Raw genomic sequence first — 20,514 nt, 5'->3', positions numbered from 1 at the left:
CAGTATAGGGAAGGGTGGAGGCTGACGGAAGACCCCCTAGAGTCACTCGCTTGAACCAGAGCCCGGAGGCTGCTCTCGACACCTGGGCGTTGGGGGGAGAAATCTCAGCCACAGCTGCCCTGGGCTGGTGGGGACCCAGCGCCCCGCCACCCACACTTCCTCTGCACCTGCTCCGAGCCTCACGCTCCACTTCCACTGCGGATGTTGTCTTTTGTGTTTTGGAGAGCATGTGACAGACCTGTGTTGTGGGGCCCGGTGGGGGGCTGGAGGGGCCTCCTGGAAAGGTATGGGGACAGCCAGAGTCCCCTGCGGGCACAGGAGGCTGCAGCGCCTGGAGGTGGGGGCCCTGGGAACCACCCTGTGGACAGCAGCCAGGGATGGCGGCTGAACCCTCGATCAGTAGCATCCTCCACGCCTCCGCATGAGGGGCTCTAGAGACACCTGCGTGACCACGGCTTCTGCGGGGCCTCAGGCACACTGCGGGAGGGAGGCAGGGCAGGCACCATCCCATTTTATCCGTGGGAGAACTGAGGCCCACGCTAGAAAGTGCCAAGCCAGGAAGAGAATCCAGGGTTCTGACTGGAGCCCAAAGCTCCTTCCATGATGACTCTCAGCTGATTGCCTCAGTGTCCCGGCCACTGGCCCTCGCCCTCGACCGTCAGGGTCCTGAAGGGTGGCTCTGCCAGGCTGCTGTGACTCTAGACAGAGCTGCTGTGTGACCTGTCACACCCTCTCCGGGCATTGCCCTTGTGGTCACTGGACTGTGCCTGGGCCGCTGTGAGAGGGCAGCACCTTAGGCAGATAGTCGGGGAAGATGAGGGGTGGCTGATCTGAGGGGGGATGAGCTGCAGTTAAGACCCCAGGAATGATGTTCTGTGGGAGAGAATGCCAGTGATCATCTTGTCCCACCTTCATTTCCTAGATAGAGAAATGGAGGCTCAGAGAAAGGTAGTGAATTGCTCAAAATCCACAGTTAGTATTTCCACATAGTAGGTCCCCCAAAGCATTTGTCCAATGAGTTCAGGGGCTACGACCAGCACCTTCTGACTTCAAGCCCAAGCTTCTGTCCATATAGCTGTCCTCAGATGCAGAAAATTGGTAAGGAGGCTCTTTTATCCTGAAGACAGGCATAAGGGGAATGACTCTGGCTCACATAAAGCACATAAAGCATGAGAGGACCCTCCAAGGCAAAGAAATAGCAGAACTGGTAGTTTCTAATAGTCTTTAGAAGCTGCCTGGAGGCACTTTGAACCCTGGTGACCCATTCTCACTCAACACAACATGTTTTCTCAGTTCCTGACTTCCTCTTTGGTTTGCTGGTACTTTCTTTTTCATCTAAAACTAGTAAGCAAATAAGATAGGTTGTCATTTCCTCATTTTCAAGCCGTACTCCTTGTGGGGGCCAGAAATCTCTTTCAAGCATCAAACAGTGAAGGGTTCCTGGGTGAGCAGTGGGTCTCTGTCCCCCTCTCCAGGGGCTCTTGGATGGGACCTTGCTCTGGAAGGAGCCATGGACCTCTGGCTTTGGTCACTTTACTTCCTGCCAGGTAAGTGCTGTGGGGAAACACCCTGGACGTTGTATGAGGGCTGAATTGGCCACAGGTAGGGGAGTTGCTGTGCATCTCCAGCTCTGAAGTTTCTGGATGGATTTAGTTGTAAACCGGTACCTAGGGCAGGACGTGGATGGAGGCCCTCCCCACTCCCAGTTAGTGCGCCTCCCTCTACTCCAGACACACCTCCTGCTCGCTCAGGAGTTGACTTGTAAGGGCTGAAGGTGCCACCTCTCCCAGACATATCAGCCTGTTAATATGGAATCTCAAAGCAAGTGCCTCTAAAGTTCTTTCTTCTTACTTCTACATTCTCTTTCTTTGGATCTCTTTAACTCCTGAATTTTCAAAGTTCCAATCTAAATGAAGTCTCCCTAACCCATTTGGTAGCCCTAATCCATTTCCTGAGCTCCATATCTCAATTTACAACTGTCTCCTGGGCACTCCCACTTCCATATATCTCATCGAGATCAGAAATGCAACAGGCCTAACACCTAACCTCAAATTCCTCACTGGTCACCACCAAAATCAGCTACTCTCTCTGTCTTAACTATCTCTGATATCAGCTGTAAAATGCCAAAATAGCTTTTTAACCACCTCTTCCCATTTATCCCCAACCAGACTTTGACCTAATCAATGGCCAATTCATGTAGTTTCTAGATTCACATTTACCAGGATGAGAAGCCATGGCAGCCCCTACTAGAGACATAACAGAGGGAATGGAAAGGAAAAACACTGGATCACCTCTTAACTATCTCTCCCACTTCCTCCAACCTGACCAGCCTGTAGCTCCAGATCAACCTTCCTTCATCTTGACTGTGATCATAGGATCATCCTCTCCAACAACCTTCCATGGCTCCCACTGCCTACTGAATCGAACTCCTTAAATACAAACTCCTCCCTTGGCCTCCCCTTTTATACTCTAAGCTTATCATACTCCCCTGTGTTTTCCTAACCTCCAGCCAATGGGACGCCTCTTTGAACATGTGCTAGACTTTCCTGCCACCATGCCCTTGCTCATGCCATTCCTTCTGACGGGAATAGCCTTCCACTCACCTCCACCATTTATGGGTCCTTCAAATCCCATCTCAACCTCCACCTTCTCATACATGTTCCAGAGGTCCCTCTTCTGAACCCCAATAGCTGACCCCGTTCTCCCTTGTATTGTAGCTTAAGGTGTGTCCACCTTATTTTATTGATTCCATGGTAAGCTTCTTGGGGGTCAAAGTTGTTTTTTATTCATACTTGCTTTCTTTGTAATGGCTGGAGTTTGGAAGAAAGTCAAATCTTTGAATCAAATATTGGAAATCCCTAAAAACCCATGGGAATGAAGGTTTAATGAAATAGACTCTGTGAGAGGTAGTAGGACATAGGTGATCACAGTGGATGGTTAACTAAACTTCGGCCTGAGAGGGAAGAGGGATTGGGTAGACGTGGAAAATGTCTAGGAGTGAAGGGTACCTAAATTGTACCCCTGCAGTCTGTCCTGAGCAATATGACCCTTCTAGCCAGAGGGGTCCTTGCTCTGGGCCTGGGCCTTCTCCACTTGTGCCCATCTCCACAGACAGGGTGAGGAGTTCAAGGCACAAAGGGATGTGCCTATTCCAAGCCCACACCCACACCCCCTCTTCTAGACCTCAAATTCCCTGTCCAAATTTCTCTGGAACCACCTTCAATGACTGTGTGAGAGTCTACCCTGGGTCTTCTATCCTAGGGTGACCGCTTGGCCTATAAAAGGGTGGCTACAGGTGGCTGTTTGGGAAGGAGATGGATGGAGCTTGTACACGCAAGCTGAGTCATCCCCCATGTATATACCAGGACCATTGTGGAGTGGGCAGGAGCCAGGGATGAGAACAGAAAGGAGAGAGGCCAGAGGCTAGAGGCAGGAAACTTGGAGCCATTTTTCCCTGCATAGCCATGTATTAGAGTGGACATCCAAGGAGTGTGTAAATTTGTCAAGATAGGAGGATACTTTATTCAACAGATTTTAGCCTGCTAATTAACTTTAAAATATGTAGACGTATGATATTTGGGTCCTATTTGTATTCCTGCCCCAGGTCCTGCAAATGTGGGGGTGGTCCTGGTCCCAGAGCCCAGTGCGTGAGGCACAGACTATAGGCCACATCGCCTGGGGCCCTAAGTGGAGTTCCGTAATAAAGCAAGGCAGTAGCATAGGGTATACACTTTCAAACTTTTTTTACCTTGACCCATAATAATAATACATACATACACTTGATGCTGTGACCCAGTACACATACGCATACCTAAAATTTATTCTTGATTCTTTAATATGGGGATGACTTCGGGGCTTCAGCACTTGGACGGATGTTGGTGCTATTTTTGGAGATGGGAAGAGCTTGTGAAGGAACAGGCTTTGGAAGAGAAATCAAGAGGGTTTTGTTTGTTTGTTTGTTTGTTTGTTTTTGCCATTGTAAGTCTGGAAAATATCTTATATGTTTGAGTAAAGTACAAGAGCAGGTGTCAAAAAGGCAAGTCTGGAGCCCAGAGGTAAAGACAAGACTGGAGATCCATATTATGATGAGACCTACATAGAGTTGGTATTAAAAGCCATGGAAGTAAATGAGCTAGCGTGAGGGGAAGCAAGGAGGACAGAGACGAGAACAGGCCCAGCGTCAGGCCCAATGCTGATAGAGAAGGGGAAGTAAGGAAGGAAGGAGGAGGAGAACTAAGTGAACAGATAAGGAGAGGTCAGTCAGGAGATTGCAAAGGAACAGCCATTGAGAGTGTAATGTCGGGGAAGCCAGGAGAGGAAAGCATTTCAAGGCAGGAAGGCTCAGTTCCACCAAATGCTGCCAGGAGAGCAAGAAAAAAAAAAGATAAAGAAGTGACCATCCAACATGGCAACAAGGAAAGTTCTGGTGACCTTGACCGGAGCAGTTTCAGTGGAATACTGGAGCCATAATTCTGACAGATGGAGGTGGAAGAGGAATCGGGAGATGGAGGAGTGGATTCAGTGATTTTGAGAAAGTGAACAGAAGAGGGGTGGCAGCTGAAGGGGAGGGGAGAAGTCGACCAAAGGTTCTTCCAATATGGGCCATATCAGGGCGTGTGTGTAAGCCATGGCAATGCTGGAGGAGAGGAACCAGTGAGACAGACAGAGAAAGGGGGTGATAGCAGAAGACATGCTCTAAAGAAGGTGATGGGATGGATTCAGGATAAAGGTGAAAGGACTGGCTTTTGAGAGGAGGGGGACACTCCATCCACAGCAACAGGGTCGAGGGCAGACAGCGGGCCCAGACACACACAGGTTAGTGTGGGCAGAAGTGGGAAGGAGCATAGGATGCTTCCCATCCTTTTAAAAAAATCCACGCTCCATTGGATAAACATAAAACTCTCAGGTCAGCTCCCTTCTTCCAGAGATTCTGCTGTGACTTGAGTTGATAGGGTCCTCATCGCTTTTCCCACCTAGAAAATCACTGCTACACGGAATCCAAAGTCTATTCCCAGAGCACTGCCACCAGCCAAGGCCTTGGGGGCCTTTACCTTATTTTGCATTATGAAAACAAGATATCTTCCATGTTCCAAATTGGATATTTATATCCAATTATATGTTGAGAGTGACTTTTTTAAGCTACATATATCCGTTTCCCCTACCATCACCACTGAAAATCAAATCACCAGCTTAGAGATTAATGACACTTAGTTAGCAGCCTCTCTAAAACATCAATATTAAACAGCTTGGTTCCTTTAGATACCTTCTACCACCCCTTTCTTTTTTCCCCTGAATCATTTGGAAATGTAGTTAAAGGGTCCAGAATTGCAAAACTTCAAGGGCACCTGGGATGCTTATCTAAGAATGCAGATTCATAGGCCCCATCCTAAGCAGATATAATCGCATTGCTTAAGGGCAGGACCAGGTTATCTGTATCCTAGCAAGTTCCCCCACAGGAGTCTTACGCACACTGTGCCTAAGTTCTAAACCTGGAGGTTATATCTACCTTTTTTTCTATTTGGGAAATCTGCTTTTGGTTAGAAGCTACTATGAACTCCAAGGCGAGTGGGATCTGGTCATTTTTATCTCACCCATTAGTGCTTCCTTGGGACCAGAGTTCAGTGTACCCAGAAGCTTTCCTTGTGCTTCATCCATCCAAAGTTTGCACAATAAGGATGTCTTAGTCAGCTCCAGCTGCTGTAACAAAATACCATAGACTGCGTAGCTTAAATAACAGACATTTATTTCTCACAGTTCAGGAAACTAGAAGTCCTAGATCAAGGTGCTGGCAGGTATGATTCTCCGTGAGGGCCCTCATCCTGGTTTGCAGCCATCTCCCTGTGTGCTCACATGGTCTCTTCTTGTGCACATGGAGAGAATAAGGACACTAATCCCATTATGAGGGCTGCACCCTCATGACCTCATCTAACCCTACTTACCTTCCAAAGGCCCCACCTCGTAATACCATCACTTTGGGGGTTGGAATTTCAACACATGAATTTTGGGGAGATACAAACATACAGTCCATAACAGAGGGTCATGGGCAAGCCAGAGGGTTACCAGCAGCTCATTGCTGAGTGGAGAGAGGCCACTGGAGGCATCTGCACAGGTGATGACCCCCTCTCTGCTCTGTCTTGCGCCTGCCTATTTTACAGCATCTCACCCTCGAGAAAGCAGCAGGCATGTCCTTTTCTGGCTGGGTTGGTCCAAAAATGTTTGTATGCTCATTCTCAGGTGCTGGGCTTTACACACAGGTATGGTCCTTCTGGACATACAGGGGATTCGCCTATCCCCTTGGTTGGGTGTTTGTCCTTTGATGGGTCACCCTTCCACTGGCACATTCCAGTCACAGGGCTACCTCACACGTCTGTTTCCAGGGGATTTAAAGCAGCGTTGGGTTATTCATGAAGGGTTTCCATGTCAGATCATACATGTCTGGTGGGCCCCTCTTCTCCCCACCACACTGACCAGCTACACTTTCAGATCTTAACATATTCCTGTAAGTGTCCCCAGCTAGCCCCTCTCTAGCCTCCTCTACCCCCATCTCATGTTCCCATGGTTGTTTCTGTTGTCCACTTTCTTCCCTCTCCCCAGAACATCCTCCTCGACTCTCTCTGCTCATCTAGGAGGCTCCAGCCCCACTTCTTTCCTTGACTCCTTGGAGCTATTCTTTTTGTTGTTGTTGTTTTAAAGAGAGAATTTTTTTTTTTTTTTTAATTTACTTTTGGCTGTGTTGGGTCTTCGTTGCTGTGCGTGAGCTTTCTCTAGTTGCGGTGAGTTGGGAGTTACTCTTTGTTGCAGTGCACGGGCTTCTCACTGTGGTGGCTTCTTTTGTTGCAGAGCATGCGTTCTAGGTGCACGGGCTTCAGTAGTTGTGGCACACGGGCTTAGTTGCTTGCAGCACGTGGGATCCTCCCTGATCAGGGCTCGAACCGGTGTCCCCTGTATTGGCAGGCGGATTCTTAACCACTGTGCCACCAGGGAAGTCCTAGAGCTATTCTTAATGTTTGCTCTATGGATGAATTTCAGGAAGTTTGTGAACATCCCTCCCCGCCTCATGAACATGCCATGTCCTCTCTCCTGTCCCAGCCTTTTTGGGGGTGGTTCTCACTGTCTAGAAGGGTCTCTCCTCCACCTTAGTCCACAGCCCCCTCCCCACACACACACTTCATCCTCCGAATTGTCCTCCCAGAAATATACAGACACTTATTGGGACCCACTTAGCTGACAATTAATCATACTTGGACTTACTTTCTTCTCCAGCTTAGACCTGCCTTCTCTCAGCCAAAGCATAAGCTTTTTGATGTCAGGGACTCAGAAACCACACCTTTTATTCCACCCTGCTCCACGCCACCCCCAATGCACATACAATGTGCACACAAACTCAAATATACCCTTGTTTCCTTCTGTGTTCCCTTCCTCAGTGAAGACAACCATCACTCTCTGAGTTGCCCTCCACACCCAGTCCTTCAGGTCACAACTTACACCTCATGTCTTCCAGAAAGCCTTCCTCAAATTATATCATCCTCTGCAGCAGCCTGGATCAGGCGCTCCTGCTTGCTGCTTCCAAGGAGCCCTGTGTATCTACGCCATGGGATTTATTATACTCTGCTGTCACATAGTGGCCGTCCATTTGTATCATTCAATAAATGATTCGTTCTGTGAGGGAGGGATGCCAGCTACCTTATCACATGAAAGGCATTCAACAGGTACTTGTTGAATTATTGAATAAAAAAACTGGAGGTGAATGGTTGTTTTGGTTGGTTGGATGGATCTGAGCAAAACAAAACTAGACAGAAAACCTGTTGGAGCAAATTGTACCATGCCTCCCGACACCACCCTGAAGTCACTCAGGGATACGTGCTGGTTGGGGGGATCACTGTGGCCCATCCTCTCCCTCTGGAGTGGGGTAGTGGCTTTGACTGTATTTTCAGGGGTTTGATGTCTGGGTCCATATGGGTTCAGGTTTGGTAACGAGGCCGAGGATTACATTAAGGCTTGGGCTGGGGAGAGACTCAGCCTTGGGCATAGGGCTAGGGATGGACATAGAGCTGGACCAAGGATATAAATAGGGTTGGGGATGGGAAGAGGCTGAGGATGCAGCCAGGGCTAGAGATCATGAGAGGGCTGAGGCTCAGGGCTGGCTGAGGCTTGGGCTGCTAATGGGGATGGAGTTGGAAGTAGGGATGAGTGCGAGGCTGGGCTGGGGCCTGGGTTGGAAACAGGGCTGGAGTTGGGGATGTGGCTGGGGATGGGGCTTCCTCTACATTAACTCCCTCTCCCTGCAGTAGCTGGAGCCCTGAAGGTCCTTCCAGAAGTAAAGGTGGAGGGAATGCTGGGAGGATCCGTTGTCATCGAGTGCCCGCTTCCTGAAATGCATGTGAGGATATATCTGTGCCGGACAATTGTTGCGTCTGGAGGATGCGCCACCGTGGTGTCCAACAGGAACTTCGTCAAGAAGGAATTCAAGCATCGAGTCACCCTGGAGCTGCTTCCAGACAGGAATCTGTTCCTGGTGGAGATGACAGAGCTGGTCGAGAGTGACAGCGGGGTCTATGCCTGTGGGGCGGGCATGGACACAGACCGGGGCAAGACCCAGCAGGTCACCCTGTCTGTTCACAGTGGTAGGTGCCCCACCCGATGGAGGCTTTGGCCACCCAGAAAACGTTTCCACTCAGGAAGGCTGGGACAACAACGGGACTGCAGTCCCCACACTCTTACACTATTGCCATATTAGCAAGTCCAGTAGGAATTGGGATCTGTAGAGTTGAAACCTCATCGAGTCAATGAACTTCATGGTCCACCAAATTTTCTATCCAAGCTGTATGAAAGGGACAGGATAGGTGCTCTCTTTGTGTGGTATTTTACTCATCCGACCCAGGGCACGAGGCGAGTGTGGGGTGAGACTGAGGAGGGGCTCTGAGACTGAAGGAAATTGGAAGCAAAAGGACATAATTATTACCATAATTGTCCCATGAAGAATATCAGGGATAAATATAAAGGAAAGACAATCATTTTTCACAGTTGATGGCCAAATTTGTTACTTTATGATCTGATCCTTTCTTTATTTCTCCCAAATCCTTCCTTTTTGCTTTTCTCCACTGACTTCCTCAGACATACACAGCACTAATTCAACAACCTAGATTCCCAATGGTCTCCGATGGTTTTGCAGGGAATGCCGACGGGGTTAGGGTGAAAGAGGATTTCTGTCAGGGAAGCCCCCAGCCTGGTTATTTTTCTGCTCCCTGCCCTCATCCCCTCACTGCCATCTGCCCTAGCTGAGTCAGCCTCAGCTCATACCAGCAGTCCCTTCCCCAGGCTTCAGTCTCGTCCTAGAGACCACCAATGGACTCCTCTTGCCTCCGGTAGATTACGGGCCTTTCTGGGAAGAAGAGCCAGTGCCTGAGCCTCCAGCATGGTTTAATAGATTTCTCCAAATGCATATGCCTCCTTGGTTCCAGATGCCTGAACATGCCAGTTCTTTGGAATTCATATCCAAAGGTCAGTTCCCCAAAGGTAGGGTAGGGGAGGTGGGGGAGATTCTATGGCATTGTGAAAATGGAGGAGGGGGTATATGTTCAGCTCATAGGACGGTTGGCAGAGCAGAGCTGCGTCTCAGATGTGTATTTCCCTGCCTTAGGAGGGGGTACCTCCCTGAGATCTGCGTTCCAAGTCTTTCAAGGCCATCCTTCAGCCTGTACACTTGGCACTAGTTGCAGAAATTACCCATCACCACCAGGTGGCGCCACATGTAATGAAGTTTGTGTTCCATTCACCAAATCTAGCTCTTTTATGAATGACTGCGGGAAACCAAGACTGGGCAGACGTTTCCCAGCCAGAGGTCCTCCTGCCTCCTGCTCCCCATAGGGCTGTCTTCCATTTGCTGGCATACTGATTTAACAGCTCTATTTTACCATAAAAAGACTAATCATGATTATACTAATGGTACTTTTACATTTCTATACCATTTTCCTGTCTTAAATGCATTTTGACATGCAATAGTTCCATCACATCCTCACATCTGCCCTGTGAGGTAGATACATTAACTGAATATTGTTACACTAAAAGACTGCTGGCCATTGAGAGAGGGATAGTGTAACTGAGCTCATTGCATACTCAAGGTTGTGACTGACAGGTGTGGGATGGGGGAGAATAGACAAGCACACAGATACAACACAAGGCAGAGTGGGAACTGAACTACAAACAAGGTTTTGTCCATGCTTAGAGGAGGGCAAGCTCTTCTGCCTGGGAAGTCAGGGAAGACTTCCTGTAGGAAATGGAGTTTGAAGCAAATATAGATAGGACATACTAGATGCAGATGGCATGCTCAGGAGGCATTTCAGGTGATGAAGACTGTGAGAACAAAGGTAGTCTAGGTAAAAGGGAAGCAAGCGTTCCGGAAAGAAATGGTTGGCCCAAGGCTGCTGGAGACTAGAGTGTGTGTGTGTGGAAGGTCACTTCTTCCTGCTGTCTTCTGTAGTAACCACACCAGCTCAAAGGACCGAGGCCCCTCCAGCACACCATGCCTCCCCCACCACCTCAATCACCCACCGCCCTCGAGTTTACAGGGCATCTTCAGTAGCAACCGCCCAGCCCACCACCCTCCTGCCACCCGCCAGAGCCTCAAAAACCTCAGCACGGGAGGAACTGCTCAGGCTCCAGACGGCCAGCTACAACCACCAAAGCAGGCTTCACAGGCAGAGGTAAGAGGCCTGCACCATTCAGGGCGAGAATTCTGTTAACAAAGGGACAAACTTGTGAGCTACCTCCAAAAAAGTTGACCACCTGCGTGCTTGCCTTAACCCCCTCCCTTCCTGACCTCTCCCTTCTCTCTCCCCCTCCTTCCCTCCTCAGAGCACTCAACCACGGCCCAGGCCCGGTGTCTGGGATGGAAGATCAAGGCTTCTACATCCTGACCCCCACCATCCTGGGTCTCATCCTGCTGGCACTTCTGGGGCTGGTGGCGAAGAGGGTCATTCAAAGGAGGAAAGGTGAGGGGGTCGGGCTCCTTTTCGGAGAGCCGAGCTTCCCAAAGATCCCAGCGCATTCAGATCCCTCTGATTGCCCGGGGACACTCAGGAGCTTTGGATGAGCAGCCTGGGGTATGGGGAACGTGGCACGGGGCTCAATGGTCTGGAAATGGGGACGGGGAGGAGCGCGGCCTGGGCCCTTTGGTCTTCAGTAAGCACCCACGTGTCAGACATTGCCAAACACCAGGGAAACAGACGGCCTTCCGTTTTCTAAGACTGGGAGGGGGTGGCCATGGGCCTCTGACGCCCTCTTCCTCTCTCCTTCCCCGTGGCTTTACCGAGAAGCTCTCTCCAGACGGGTCCGACGACTGGCCGTGAGGATGCGCGCCCTGGAGGCCTCACAGCGGCCCCTGTCACAGCGGCCACGCGTGTCGCAGCGGCCACGCACCCAGAACAACGTCTACAGCGCCTGCCCTCGGCGCCCTCGGGGGGTGGACGCTGCTGGTGAGCAGGCGGCCAGGTGGGGGAGAGCGGGACAGGTCGGGGGGAGAGGGAGGCGGGTTGGGGGAAGCGGGGCAGGTTGGGGGAGAGCGGGGCGGCCCGGGCGTGCATGCAGGACCAGCAGAAACTGCGCGGCGCGGAGGGTGAGCCAGAACAGCCCCGCCTCCAGAACAGCCGCGTGCCGCGCGGCCGGCTCCTCCTCCCCAGGGTTTCCGGCGGAGCTGTGGGTGGGGCTGGACCCTCGGCCCCGCCCTCATGTCGGCCCTCCTGGTTCCCAGTAGGTGAAGGGGCGGCACCTCTCCCAGGCCCCGGAGCATCGGCGCCGCCAGCCCCGCCGCAGGTAAGCTCCGCCCCGCCCCTGATTGGCAGCTGCGGCCCCAATGGGCGGCCCCAGACCTGGGCTTGGACCCGAGCGTAGTCGGTGGAGCTTCGGCTTAGCTGGAGGGCGCGGGCTTTCGCAGTGGCTCCCCGGGCCCTGAGTCTGGGAACTAGTATCAGTTTCCTCCTTGGATGGTGTCAGTAGACGACTACGCAACAGTTGTGGTGGACTTAGTTACGCGGCTTTTAGCCAAGCATTTGTCATGCGGTAAATGGGAGCTTAGTAGAGGATGATAGACGGTACCTCTACAAATACGTGAAGGGCTTTCGTGTGGAAAAGATTCGATTTCTAGGAGACCTTAAGGGGGTGGAAGTTATCCAGTTTCACCTTAATATGAGGAAGTACTTTCTAGTAAGCCCTCGAAGATGACAGGAGGTTGTTTACCCATCACTGAAGGCAGTTAAGCCTGGCCTAGGGGCGTAGATAAGATTCAACACTTCGGATGAAGAAGATTCCTCTTGAAATCTGGGTTTGGACATAGGGAACTCATCTTTCTAATTTTTTATTTTTTTCTTCTGATCTTTCTATCGATGGCCATTTGGCAGATGTGTGAAAAACCTTTAAACTATTCGTTCGTGTTTGTTCTCCCAAATTTCCCATTTTATTCTCTAAAGCAGCCTACCATAGCGGAAACATTATTACTTCAGGAACCAGTAAAAACTAAGTGTGGCAAGTGTCCCTGATTTAGTTAGGGGGTGTAGGCTAAGCTAATGCAGCAAACCCTAAACCACGGCCCACAACATGGAAGCCTATCTTCCTCTCAAGCAAAGGCCGGGAGCCAGGAGGAGGTGGCCTGAGCCATGGGGTCATCCAGGGACTCAAATGCCTTCTGCCTGTTGCCGCACCATCCCCTGGAGTCTTGCCGCGTCCATCCGTCCATGGTCAATGCTCAATCCCCAGCACCATGCCTGCATCCCAGCGCATGGGAGGGAGAAAGAGAAAGTTGCTTTTTTAAGACCATGACCCTGAAATTTCACACATCACTTCTACCTGCATCCCACTGGGCACAGTTTAGTCACGTGGTCACAGCTGCCTTAAAGGGAGGCTGAAGAATGTATCCCTGGCTCAGCAACCGTGCCTTGCTAAAAAGGGGAGAGTGATGCCTGGCAACAAGCAGCAGCTCTGCCCCCGTCATGGCCAGCTTCTTGAGCTTGCCCTTACTCAGCCCCGCTGGAGAAGGTTCACAGTAGCTTAGGTAGGTCCGGCGGTGCCCATCTGCTCTACACTTACCTCAGCCCTTTTCTCTGGAACTGCTCTGTGACCGCACGTGCCCTCACCTGGGCCAGTACCTTGCTCAGATTTTACCCTTCCTCCCTGCTTGAAACTCACATTCCCACCATCAGGGATAAAAATCTTGATGGAACAAGTTCACAACCAGGTGCCTATGATTAATGACTGAGCATTTTAAGCCTTCACAGGGAGTGACGTTTTAAAATGTTTTAAGCCAAAGAAACCTCAAATGAGGCACTGTATCAGGCAGTGGGAGATGCATTTTGGAAGCAAGCGGCTGCTCATTCCCTCTCTGGTAAAGTACAGAAAGTAACAGCTCCTTTCAGCGAGCACTCACTCCGTGCCTACTATGTTCAGGGGGCTGAACTTCTGGTTCTCAGCGCTTGTGTTCAAGATGTGTGACTCTCCCTACTGCAGCCTTCCTGGGCGGATATTACAGTAGTTGTGCCGTGTTAGAGTCAGGGCATAGCCCTGTCCTCCGAGAACTGACCCATCCTGAAGGCAGATGATCCTGGACTTTCTTTCTGGGGGAGTGGAGTTCCACATGGCCTGCCACCTTCCTCTGCTTCACCAGCCGGCTCCTTCCTGGAATGCACTGTCACGTCACGTCACAAGCTCTCCATGGAATAAAAGCCCTATGGAGGTGCAGAGGATGACTCATCCTACTTCTGATAACTCCCCCGAGAAGACGCATATTCATTCCGCGAGTCACATCATCTAATCCCAGAGGGGAAACTCCTCCGGCAGATGGTTCTCCTTCAGACCCGTGCTCAGTCACATGATTTGAGTCCGAGCCCCGTTTAAGGCATTTCCTGTCACGTTAGATCTAAGTGTTTTCCAGTTATTTGGGGTTGACACGCCACCCTGAAAATCCCCAGGACTGAGCCACCTGATGGAGCTCAACCACCGCTGTATTTTGCCTTCTAGAAGACAGCAACCACATGCATGCTTCCCCCCCACCCCGCCCCATTGCCTGCTGTCGATGCTACGATCACCCTACCCAGATCCAGTGATGCTTCCCTGGTTGTTCCCAGGTGTCGGAAACCCCCTGGCTCCATGCCCCATCTGTGAACATCAGCTGTGAATACGTGAGCTTCTGCCACCAGCCTGCTGCCGAGATGGAGGACACGGATTCCGATGACTACGTCAATATTCCCTGCCTGACTCAGCTCTCCAGCTGTCCCCCTGGGCCCAGACCTTGGTGCCAATGAGTCTTGTCTGTCTGCTGGTTTCCAACGCCCGCTCCATCCGTTTTCAGAACCCTCATTACTCCCACGTCCCACCTCGAGTCTCATCCCTGTCTGTTTGCCCTGAGCACTGCTCAGTCCCCCCTCCCCCAGCTCTTCCTGGACACTTTTGCAGCCCCCTGTGGTTTTCAGGTGGGCTCTGGGAATGCAGAGCATTTGTCCTGATGCCACTTGCTTCCTTTCCAAGCCATGCAACAGGCTGTGGGATTTGCAGAGTGTCTTTGATCACACGGTCTTTGCTGCCCTGGCTCTAGACCACATGGCCTTGGACTGGAGCCTAGGCATAGCTGTTGCTTTGAAAGCCCTTCTCGGTCTTGGGTTTCCCGCCAATAGAAGGTGCCTGAACTTCTTTGTGAGGACATGCTTCAGCCCGGAGCTAGGAAGGGACCTTGTTATGAAACACCCCTTACAACCTCTTTGCCCTGATCTTAGGGCTGGCATTTACTAGTGATCTTCTATTTGTCTGGAGTCCTATGGTGAGGGCAATTTATTTTGATGTGATGAAGGGTTGTAAATTTTCAGAACCATGCTTGTTAGTGCTAGTGATATATGTGGATACCCTCTTTACTCTAAGTCTTCCTCCCTTGATGCACTAAGTACCCTGACTCCAGCACTCCCCCTCTTTCAGAAATAGAATAGTTTTTGTCATCTATTTATCCTTCTTCCATGCACTGAAATGTGTGCATTTATCTTAGCCTTGGTCTATTTGAGCTATCCAAAGCCATTACATCTCTCTGCTTTCAGAAATGCACCTCCTCTCTTTGCCAGTCCAGGTGGCTTATAGCCAGGTGGGGAAGAGCAAGGATATGGGATTCTTGGAAGGCCAGTTGTTCTGCAAGAGCACTCACGCCATGGAAGAAGAGACATCCCACCTCCTACATATATTCATCCTCTTGAGTGTTCTGAACAAGGGCAGAGTTAGGCAGACATTATATCTTTGGATTGCAATCAACTACAAAGTTCAGTCAGAGCTCGAGACTAGAGAATGTCCAGTCTTGCTTTTAGGAAGAAGGCCTTTCCCAGACACACGAGTCAGCTTCTCTGGGCACTGGTCCAGTGACAGAAAGGAAAGGTTCCCGAGGTGCCTGCTTTTCATGAGCAGGGAATGTCATCACAGATGGGATAACACATAACCCTAACCCTAACCTAACCCTAAATTATATTCACACCACCATCATACCTGTCATCCAGGTATGATGACACCATCCACGAGGTCAGCTTGACACTGGCACCCTCCCAAGTGGCAGATAAGGGAAGAGTGAGTAGGATAAGAAAGAGAGCACTCAAGGGGCAGGGATGGTGGGAGTGAGGTGGGGAGTGTGGGCAAGAAATGCAGTGTTTAGGGAGAGTCTGCTTTGTTCTGGGCACACCCCTGCGTTATATCTTTTATCATTTATATTTCAAACCAGTGCCCTCACCCTCACCCCAGTGCTCTGCAGATGACCCCTGCAAGGTGTCATGACAATGTGATTTCCGTGCCCTAAAGTTCAACTTCACATCCCAACATCCCTCATTGTTCCTCAACAATTCAAAGACAGGTTAAAAGAAATCCAATTTATTAAGCATTTGCTGAGCACCCATCCTCTACCCCACGTGGTGGCAAGGATTGTGGAGGATCAGAGAGAAGCATGGGGCACTGTCGTTGCTGCCTTCACAGAACTTTCATTCTGACAAATAAATATGGCATCGGTTAAAACACTGATAGGAATTAAATAGCGTTATAATAAATATAAGAATCTGCTTTGTAGATTATTCGCAGCACCCAAGGGAACCTTCCACGACTGTTGTTGGGGTCACTTGAAGAATGAAGTCTTTGAGGGTAAGCCTGGGCCAAGGATGGGGCCCACGGTCGAGGATGTGAAGCACCCAGAGAACATCATGGGGAGGGACGCTTGTTTGAAATGACACAGAGAACGAGGAGGGTATCCTGGCCTAGGCCTTCAGAGCTGGTAGAAGTTCTCCATCCAGGTCAAGAGAATGTCCACTTCTCCAAAGGCTTTGGTCACAGCTGCTTCTCTGTCCAACTAAAGGGAAAGGAGAGTTGAAGATCTGTCATGTTAGCCACAAGAATAGGTTTCCTTCCAACACCTGAACCCGGTCTGACTCCAAATCATGGGCTGAGTCCCCTTTGGGATGGCCTCTGACAAAGTCACCTACCCATCAATTATTCCCCGTCTATGAGTGTTGTCTGCTTCGGAGGTGAGGACAGATGGGTTGGTGAGTGGCAGCGGATAAGGAGCAAGGGAAAAGCATCTGGAGTCCCTGACACTAAGAATCAGAATCCCAGGGGAGGGTGGATTCCGTCCATCCCCTGAGACCACTGTGCAGATGAGGAAACTGAGGCCGGGGTGGCCCCTTTCCCTTGTATATTATTGCTCTTCACCACTTATTTATAAACTGGGATATCTGTTCCTCAAAAAATGATCAAAATTGTATTTGCTTTGGGGGGGAGCTGGGTATGAAATTGGGATTTTCTTTGTTGTCTTAATTTAGGAAAAGGCAACATACTTCCCGTAATTCTTTTTCACAGACTAGACCCTTTGAACATCATGGAAAACAAGCAATGTGTGTTGTGCTTGGGGGTTCTCCCTTCCTTCCCCCTCACTTCTGACTCCAATCACCCACCTCAAGTACCCATAAAACTCTCACTTGGGAATGTCCTTGGTAGTGAAATCGTCTTGTAGAGAGATACAATAGCACTTTAACTTGAAAACTAGCAGAGAAATAGGCTGCCATTTGTGGTATTTATGCAGAGTATATAGCAATTGACGCAGCTACAGCTGTTCTAAGTAAGGTGGCTTTGGGGCCAGCCAGGTGGAGTCAGCTGCACTGGATTCTGCACTCGGTCCCCGAGGAACAGTCGTGTGACGCTTCAGGCTAGTCTACTTCCAGCTGGGCAGTTCCTGGCTTTGATTACCTGTTTAAATGCTCGCTGGAACAGCAGAAACCGCCTGCGTGCACTCTCACTGATGGAAAACATCTCCTTCTCCTGCTGGATAACAGAAAAAAAAGTGTGCCAAGTGTCGGGTAGGAGCAGAGGCAAGGCCCCTCCCACTCCTTCCTAAGGACGCCGAAGGGGTGCCCCAGGCCTAAGAGGACAGCTCCGAATCCCACGTCCCCAAGGTGGCCAATGCTGAACTCCCACCATGCAGCAGGGACTGCGTCCTTTAATTCTCACTGTAGTCTTGCCACGTAGGGGTGATTATCAGCATTTTATAGATAAGAAAACCAAAGCTCAGAGAGGTTGACCACCTTGCAAATGGACACCCAGTTGGTTAGAAGCAGACCTTGATTTGAGCCCAGAACTGCTGGTGTCCAGAGCCTGTGCTCTTTTCCATGACACCTGCAGCTCTCTGTCGTGGCATAAAAGCCAGGGCCAAATAAGGGAAGACGAGTCTTCTGGAAACATAGCATCTCCTGTGGGCCTCAGTCCCAGCCTTGTTCTACTCACACTGGCTTGCAGTTTGGACACGATGACAATAAAGTTGTTGGCCAGAGTAGAGAATGACTTCAGGATCCTGAATTCAACTGCCTTATCGCGGTAGTTTTTGAAGACAGTGTTCAAGTAGAACTTCAGCAAGGCATGGATGAGGTGGCAGCTTTCAGCCTCCTGGGGAGGGGCAGGGTCACTGCGGAGCCAAGGCCTCTGCCCGCCCCAGCCCTGGATGAACCACTCACGTGCCACGCAAGGCAAGATAAGCACAGTAGAGGCAGCGATCCTCTAGGAGATGCTGATAAATGTTAGATCTTAAGGAGCCTTCAGGCCCCTTTGTTTGACAGGAGGAACCGCAGACCCAGAAAGTGAGGGACTCACCCAGGGTCCCACGGCCGGTCAGTGGCAGACACAGCCTAGCCCCCAGGACTCCTGACTCCCATCTGGTTAGTATTCTTTCTTCTATACCACATGGCCTCTCTAATAGCTCTGGGCGGTGATGGACCTTGAAAAGCACCAGATCTTGATTGGTTGAGAGTCGGCAGGGAAAAGGCTTGGAAGGAGAAGAAATGAGGAGAAAAGAAAACTAGTATCCCTGAGCACAGGGATTGCACACTGGCCCTCTGAAGCGCCACAGAGGGAAGCTCAGCATCTCTCAGGGATCAGGGCTCAGTCGTTTGTGCTCACTGCCTAGATGGGTGATGAGTAACAGGTGAGAAAAAAGTAGGGGCATGGAAGTGGCCTAAGCACATGCTCACTGGGCCAACAAAAGCGAAAGAGAAATCTAGATTGATGGCAACTCTGGCTAAATGGAGACAGAGGTTTACAAGCCTCAATCCCCGCCCCTCTCCTCATGCCATATGTTCATATACCCCAGATACTGAGGTGACAACCCCAGATATTACTTCTCTGGCTCACTACCAAGCCCTGTCCTGTGCAGGCTCAGCCCAGGGCAGAAGTGAAGTCTTCTGTCAGCCTCCCCTAGACAACCCCTCAGCGTCACCCATAGAAGACCAGCCACCCAGAGGAGGCACCATCCTTCCCCAGCATCTGATTACCGAGACATTCTGCAGAACCTCCTTCCGCAGCAGCTGGACACTCGTGATATTATCCTGAGCTTGCTTTGGGAACAGAAAGAACAGATGTCTCCAGGTTGGGGGTCAGCATAGAAACCAACTTTGCAAATACACGCTGCTTCCCCAGACCCCTAAATCTATCCAGTCTGTGAGATCTCAGAGGCCAGAGGGAGGACCCAGGAAAGGCCATGCTGAGCTGGCCCCTGGGGTAGGGGTTCAAGGTTCCCAGCCCAGAAAATCACCAATCTTGGCCCCCAGGGGCAGATGAAATCCCAAGAGCTCTTAGAGCTTTGATGAAGGACGTGTTTGATTCCTTTGGTCACTTGAGGCAGGAAGAAATAAGCCCATGTGGTTTAAGAGCCACTAGGAGCGGGATGTTACCTGCATATTCTGGGGCGGGTCGGGGGGCTGCCCCTTGGAGCTTCCCCTGCAACCCACCACTCATCCCAGTTCTTGAATTTTGAGCCAAAGAATGCTTGAGAGGAAGGAGTTTTAGAGCTCCTTTGTCCCACCTCCTCATTGTGCAAATAAGGAAACTGATGGGGGCGAAGGTAGGGGTTGCTGTACGGGTTGGTTTCAAGGTGAAGATCATACATAGGTGCCCTGTCTCCAATGCAGCACCCTCCCCTCTTCCCTAGCTGCCTCATCAAGCTCCTTCATTCTACCTTGCATCTGGATTGTCCTTTAAGGAGTACATGTCACAAGCTCTATTAACCATTCTTTCCCAACTCAGCACTAAACATTCTTCGACCTTTACTCAAGGCCTGAGCAGGTGGGAACGGACTAGTAGGAGCTGGCAAAGCAGTAGGTGAAAACTCTAGTGGGTCTCAAAGGATTTCCCATGACTTCCCATTGGTGGAATCTCATGTAACCCTGGGACATAGATGAAGCTCAAGTGAATCGGGCTCCCTTCTTTATTCCTCGTGGGCTGTTTCTTTTCCTACAGACTGGCCACATCTTTCTGAGCCTCAGTTTCCCCAAGGGCAAGAGGAAATGTAGACTTGTGATACCCCTGACTTCACTAAGCTCCTGGATAGGAAAATGACGATCAAGCGGCAAAAGGCTCCGTAATCATAAAATATTATCCTCTACCCAGAATCACCCCCATGGCTGGCTTCAGAACAATGCTTCACTCACCACAATGTCCTTCATGGCCTGGAAGGCCTCCCACAGTTCCTGAAGAACTACCCCTTCTACTTGGCAGGGCCCAAACTGGAATTCTTGGCCCTGGACCCCTGGCCCCTGGCTCCAGAAAAGCAGGATCAGACTCAGGCAGGGAAGGGCAGCCATGTGCACAGGAGAGCCCATCTGCAGCAGGGGAAGGACCAGGAGGATCCTGCTGGAAGAAAGGGGGGCATCGCTCTGAGGCAGGCCCTCTGCCCCGGCAGGGGTACACCCCAGAGTAATGCTCCTTGGCTCTGCCTCGGCCAGCCTCGGGGACACACAGATGGGAAACCTGAAACTAGAGTGGGTTCCCGGTGTTAGAATAATTCAAACATGTGGCCTTGCTGAGGTGCCCTGGGGTGGGGCAAGGTTCTTTCTGCCCTGCAGTCTCATACCCGTTGATCTGGCTTTCCCGCTACCTGCCCCCCACCCCCCATCCATGTCACACACACACACACCCTGCACCTCCTTCCTTGCTCTGTTACAGTCAACTCTAGCCAACAACCTGCTAGTC

At 50.7% G+C, this 20,514-nt stretch overlaps 2 protein-coding genes across 9 annotated transcripts; one reads left to right on the top strand and one right to left on the bottom strand.

The window, feature by feature from the left end:
• Window positions 1–1,486: 1,486 nt before the first annotated feature.
• Window positions 1,487–14,506, top strand: FCMR (Fc mu receptor). Of its 8 annotated transcripts, none has more exons than XM_068538485.1 (8): window positions 1,487–1,547; window positions 8,289–8,624; window positions 9,370–9,501; window positions 10,481–10,703; window positions 10,855–10,991; window positions 11,316–11,474; window positions 11,753–11,811; window positions 14,115–14,506. In XM_068538485.1, exons 1-8 carry the CDS (start codon window positions 1,511–1,513, stop codon window positions 14,289–14,291), a joined length of 1,260 nt encoding a protein of 419 aa, XP_068394586.1. In that variant the 5' UTR covers window positions 1,487–1,510; the 3' UTR covers window positions 14,292–14,506. The 8 variants fall into 8 exon arrangements, with proteins under 8 accessions (XP_068394586.1, XP_068394585.1, XP_068394587.1 ...); XM_068538484.1 differs by having other exon boundaries at window positions 11,316–11,487; window positions 11,751–11,811; XM_068538486.1 differs by lacking the exon at window positions 10,855–10,991 and having other exon boundaries at window positions 11,326–11,474.
• Window positions 14,507–16,267: 1,761 nt separating this feature from the next.
• Window positions 16,268–20,144, bottom strand: IL24 (interleukin 24). The gene is made up of 5 exons (XM_068538483.1): window positions 19,974–20,144; window positions 18,819–18,881; window positions 17,779–17,937; window positions 17,245–17,319; window positions 16,268–16,351 (listed from the first exon to the last, which is right to left on the bottom strand). The coding sequence occupies exons 1-5, from the start codon at window positions 20,142–20,144 to the stop codon at window positions 16,268–16,270; spliced, it is 552 nt and encodes a 183-aa protein (XP_068394584.1).
• Window positions 20,145–20,514: the final 370 nt, after the last annotated feature.

This window comes from Eschrichtius robustus, chromosome 3 (genome assembly GCF_028021215.1).
Source record: "Eschrichtius robustus isolate mEscRob2 chromosome 3, mEscRob2.pri, whole genome shotgun sequence".
Classification (NCBI taxonomy): domain Eukaryota; kingdom Metazoa; phylum Chordata; class Mammalia; order Artiodactyla; family Eschrichtiidae; genus Eschrichtius; species Eschrichtius robustus.
The sequence above is the reverse complement of the archived record's forward strand: the minus strand, read 5'-3'. Positions and strand labels throughout refer to the sequence as shown.

Excerpts from the sequence above, each read along its gene's own strand:
- IL24 (XM_068538483.1), bottom strand. The coding sequence starts at position 20,144 with ATGGGCTCTCCTGTGCACATGGCTGCCCTTCCCTGCCTGAGTCTGATC. Across the intron at positions 18,882-19,973 it reads AGGCCATGAAGGACATTGTG|CAAGCTCAGGATAATATCAC; the intron begins GTGAGTGAAGCA and ends CTGTTCCCAAAG. Across the intron at positions 17,320-17,778 it reads TGTCCAAACTGCAAGCCAGT|CAGGAGAAGGAGATGTTTTC; the intron begins GTGAGTAGAACA and ends TCTGTTATCCAG.
- FCMR (XM_068538484.1), top strand. The coding sequence starts at position 1,511 with ATGGACCTCTGGCTTTGGTCACTTTACTTCCTGCCAG. Across the intron at positions 1,548-8,288 it reads GTCACTTTACTTCCTGCCAG|TAGCTGGAGCCCTGAAGGTC; the intron begins GTAAGTGCTGTG and ends CTCTCCCTGCAG. Across the intron at positions 9,502-10,480 it reads TTTGGAATTCATATCCAAAG|TAACCACACCAGCTCAAAGG; the intron begins GTCAGTTCCCCA and ends TGTCTTCTGTAG.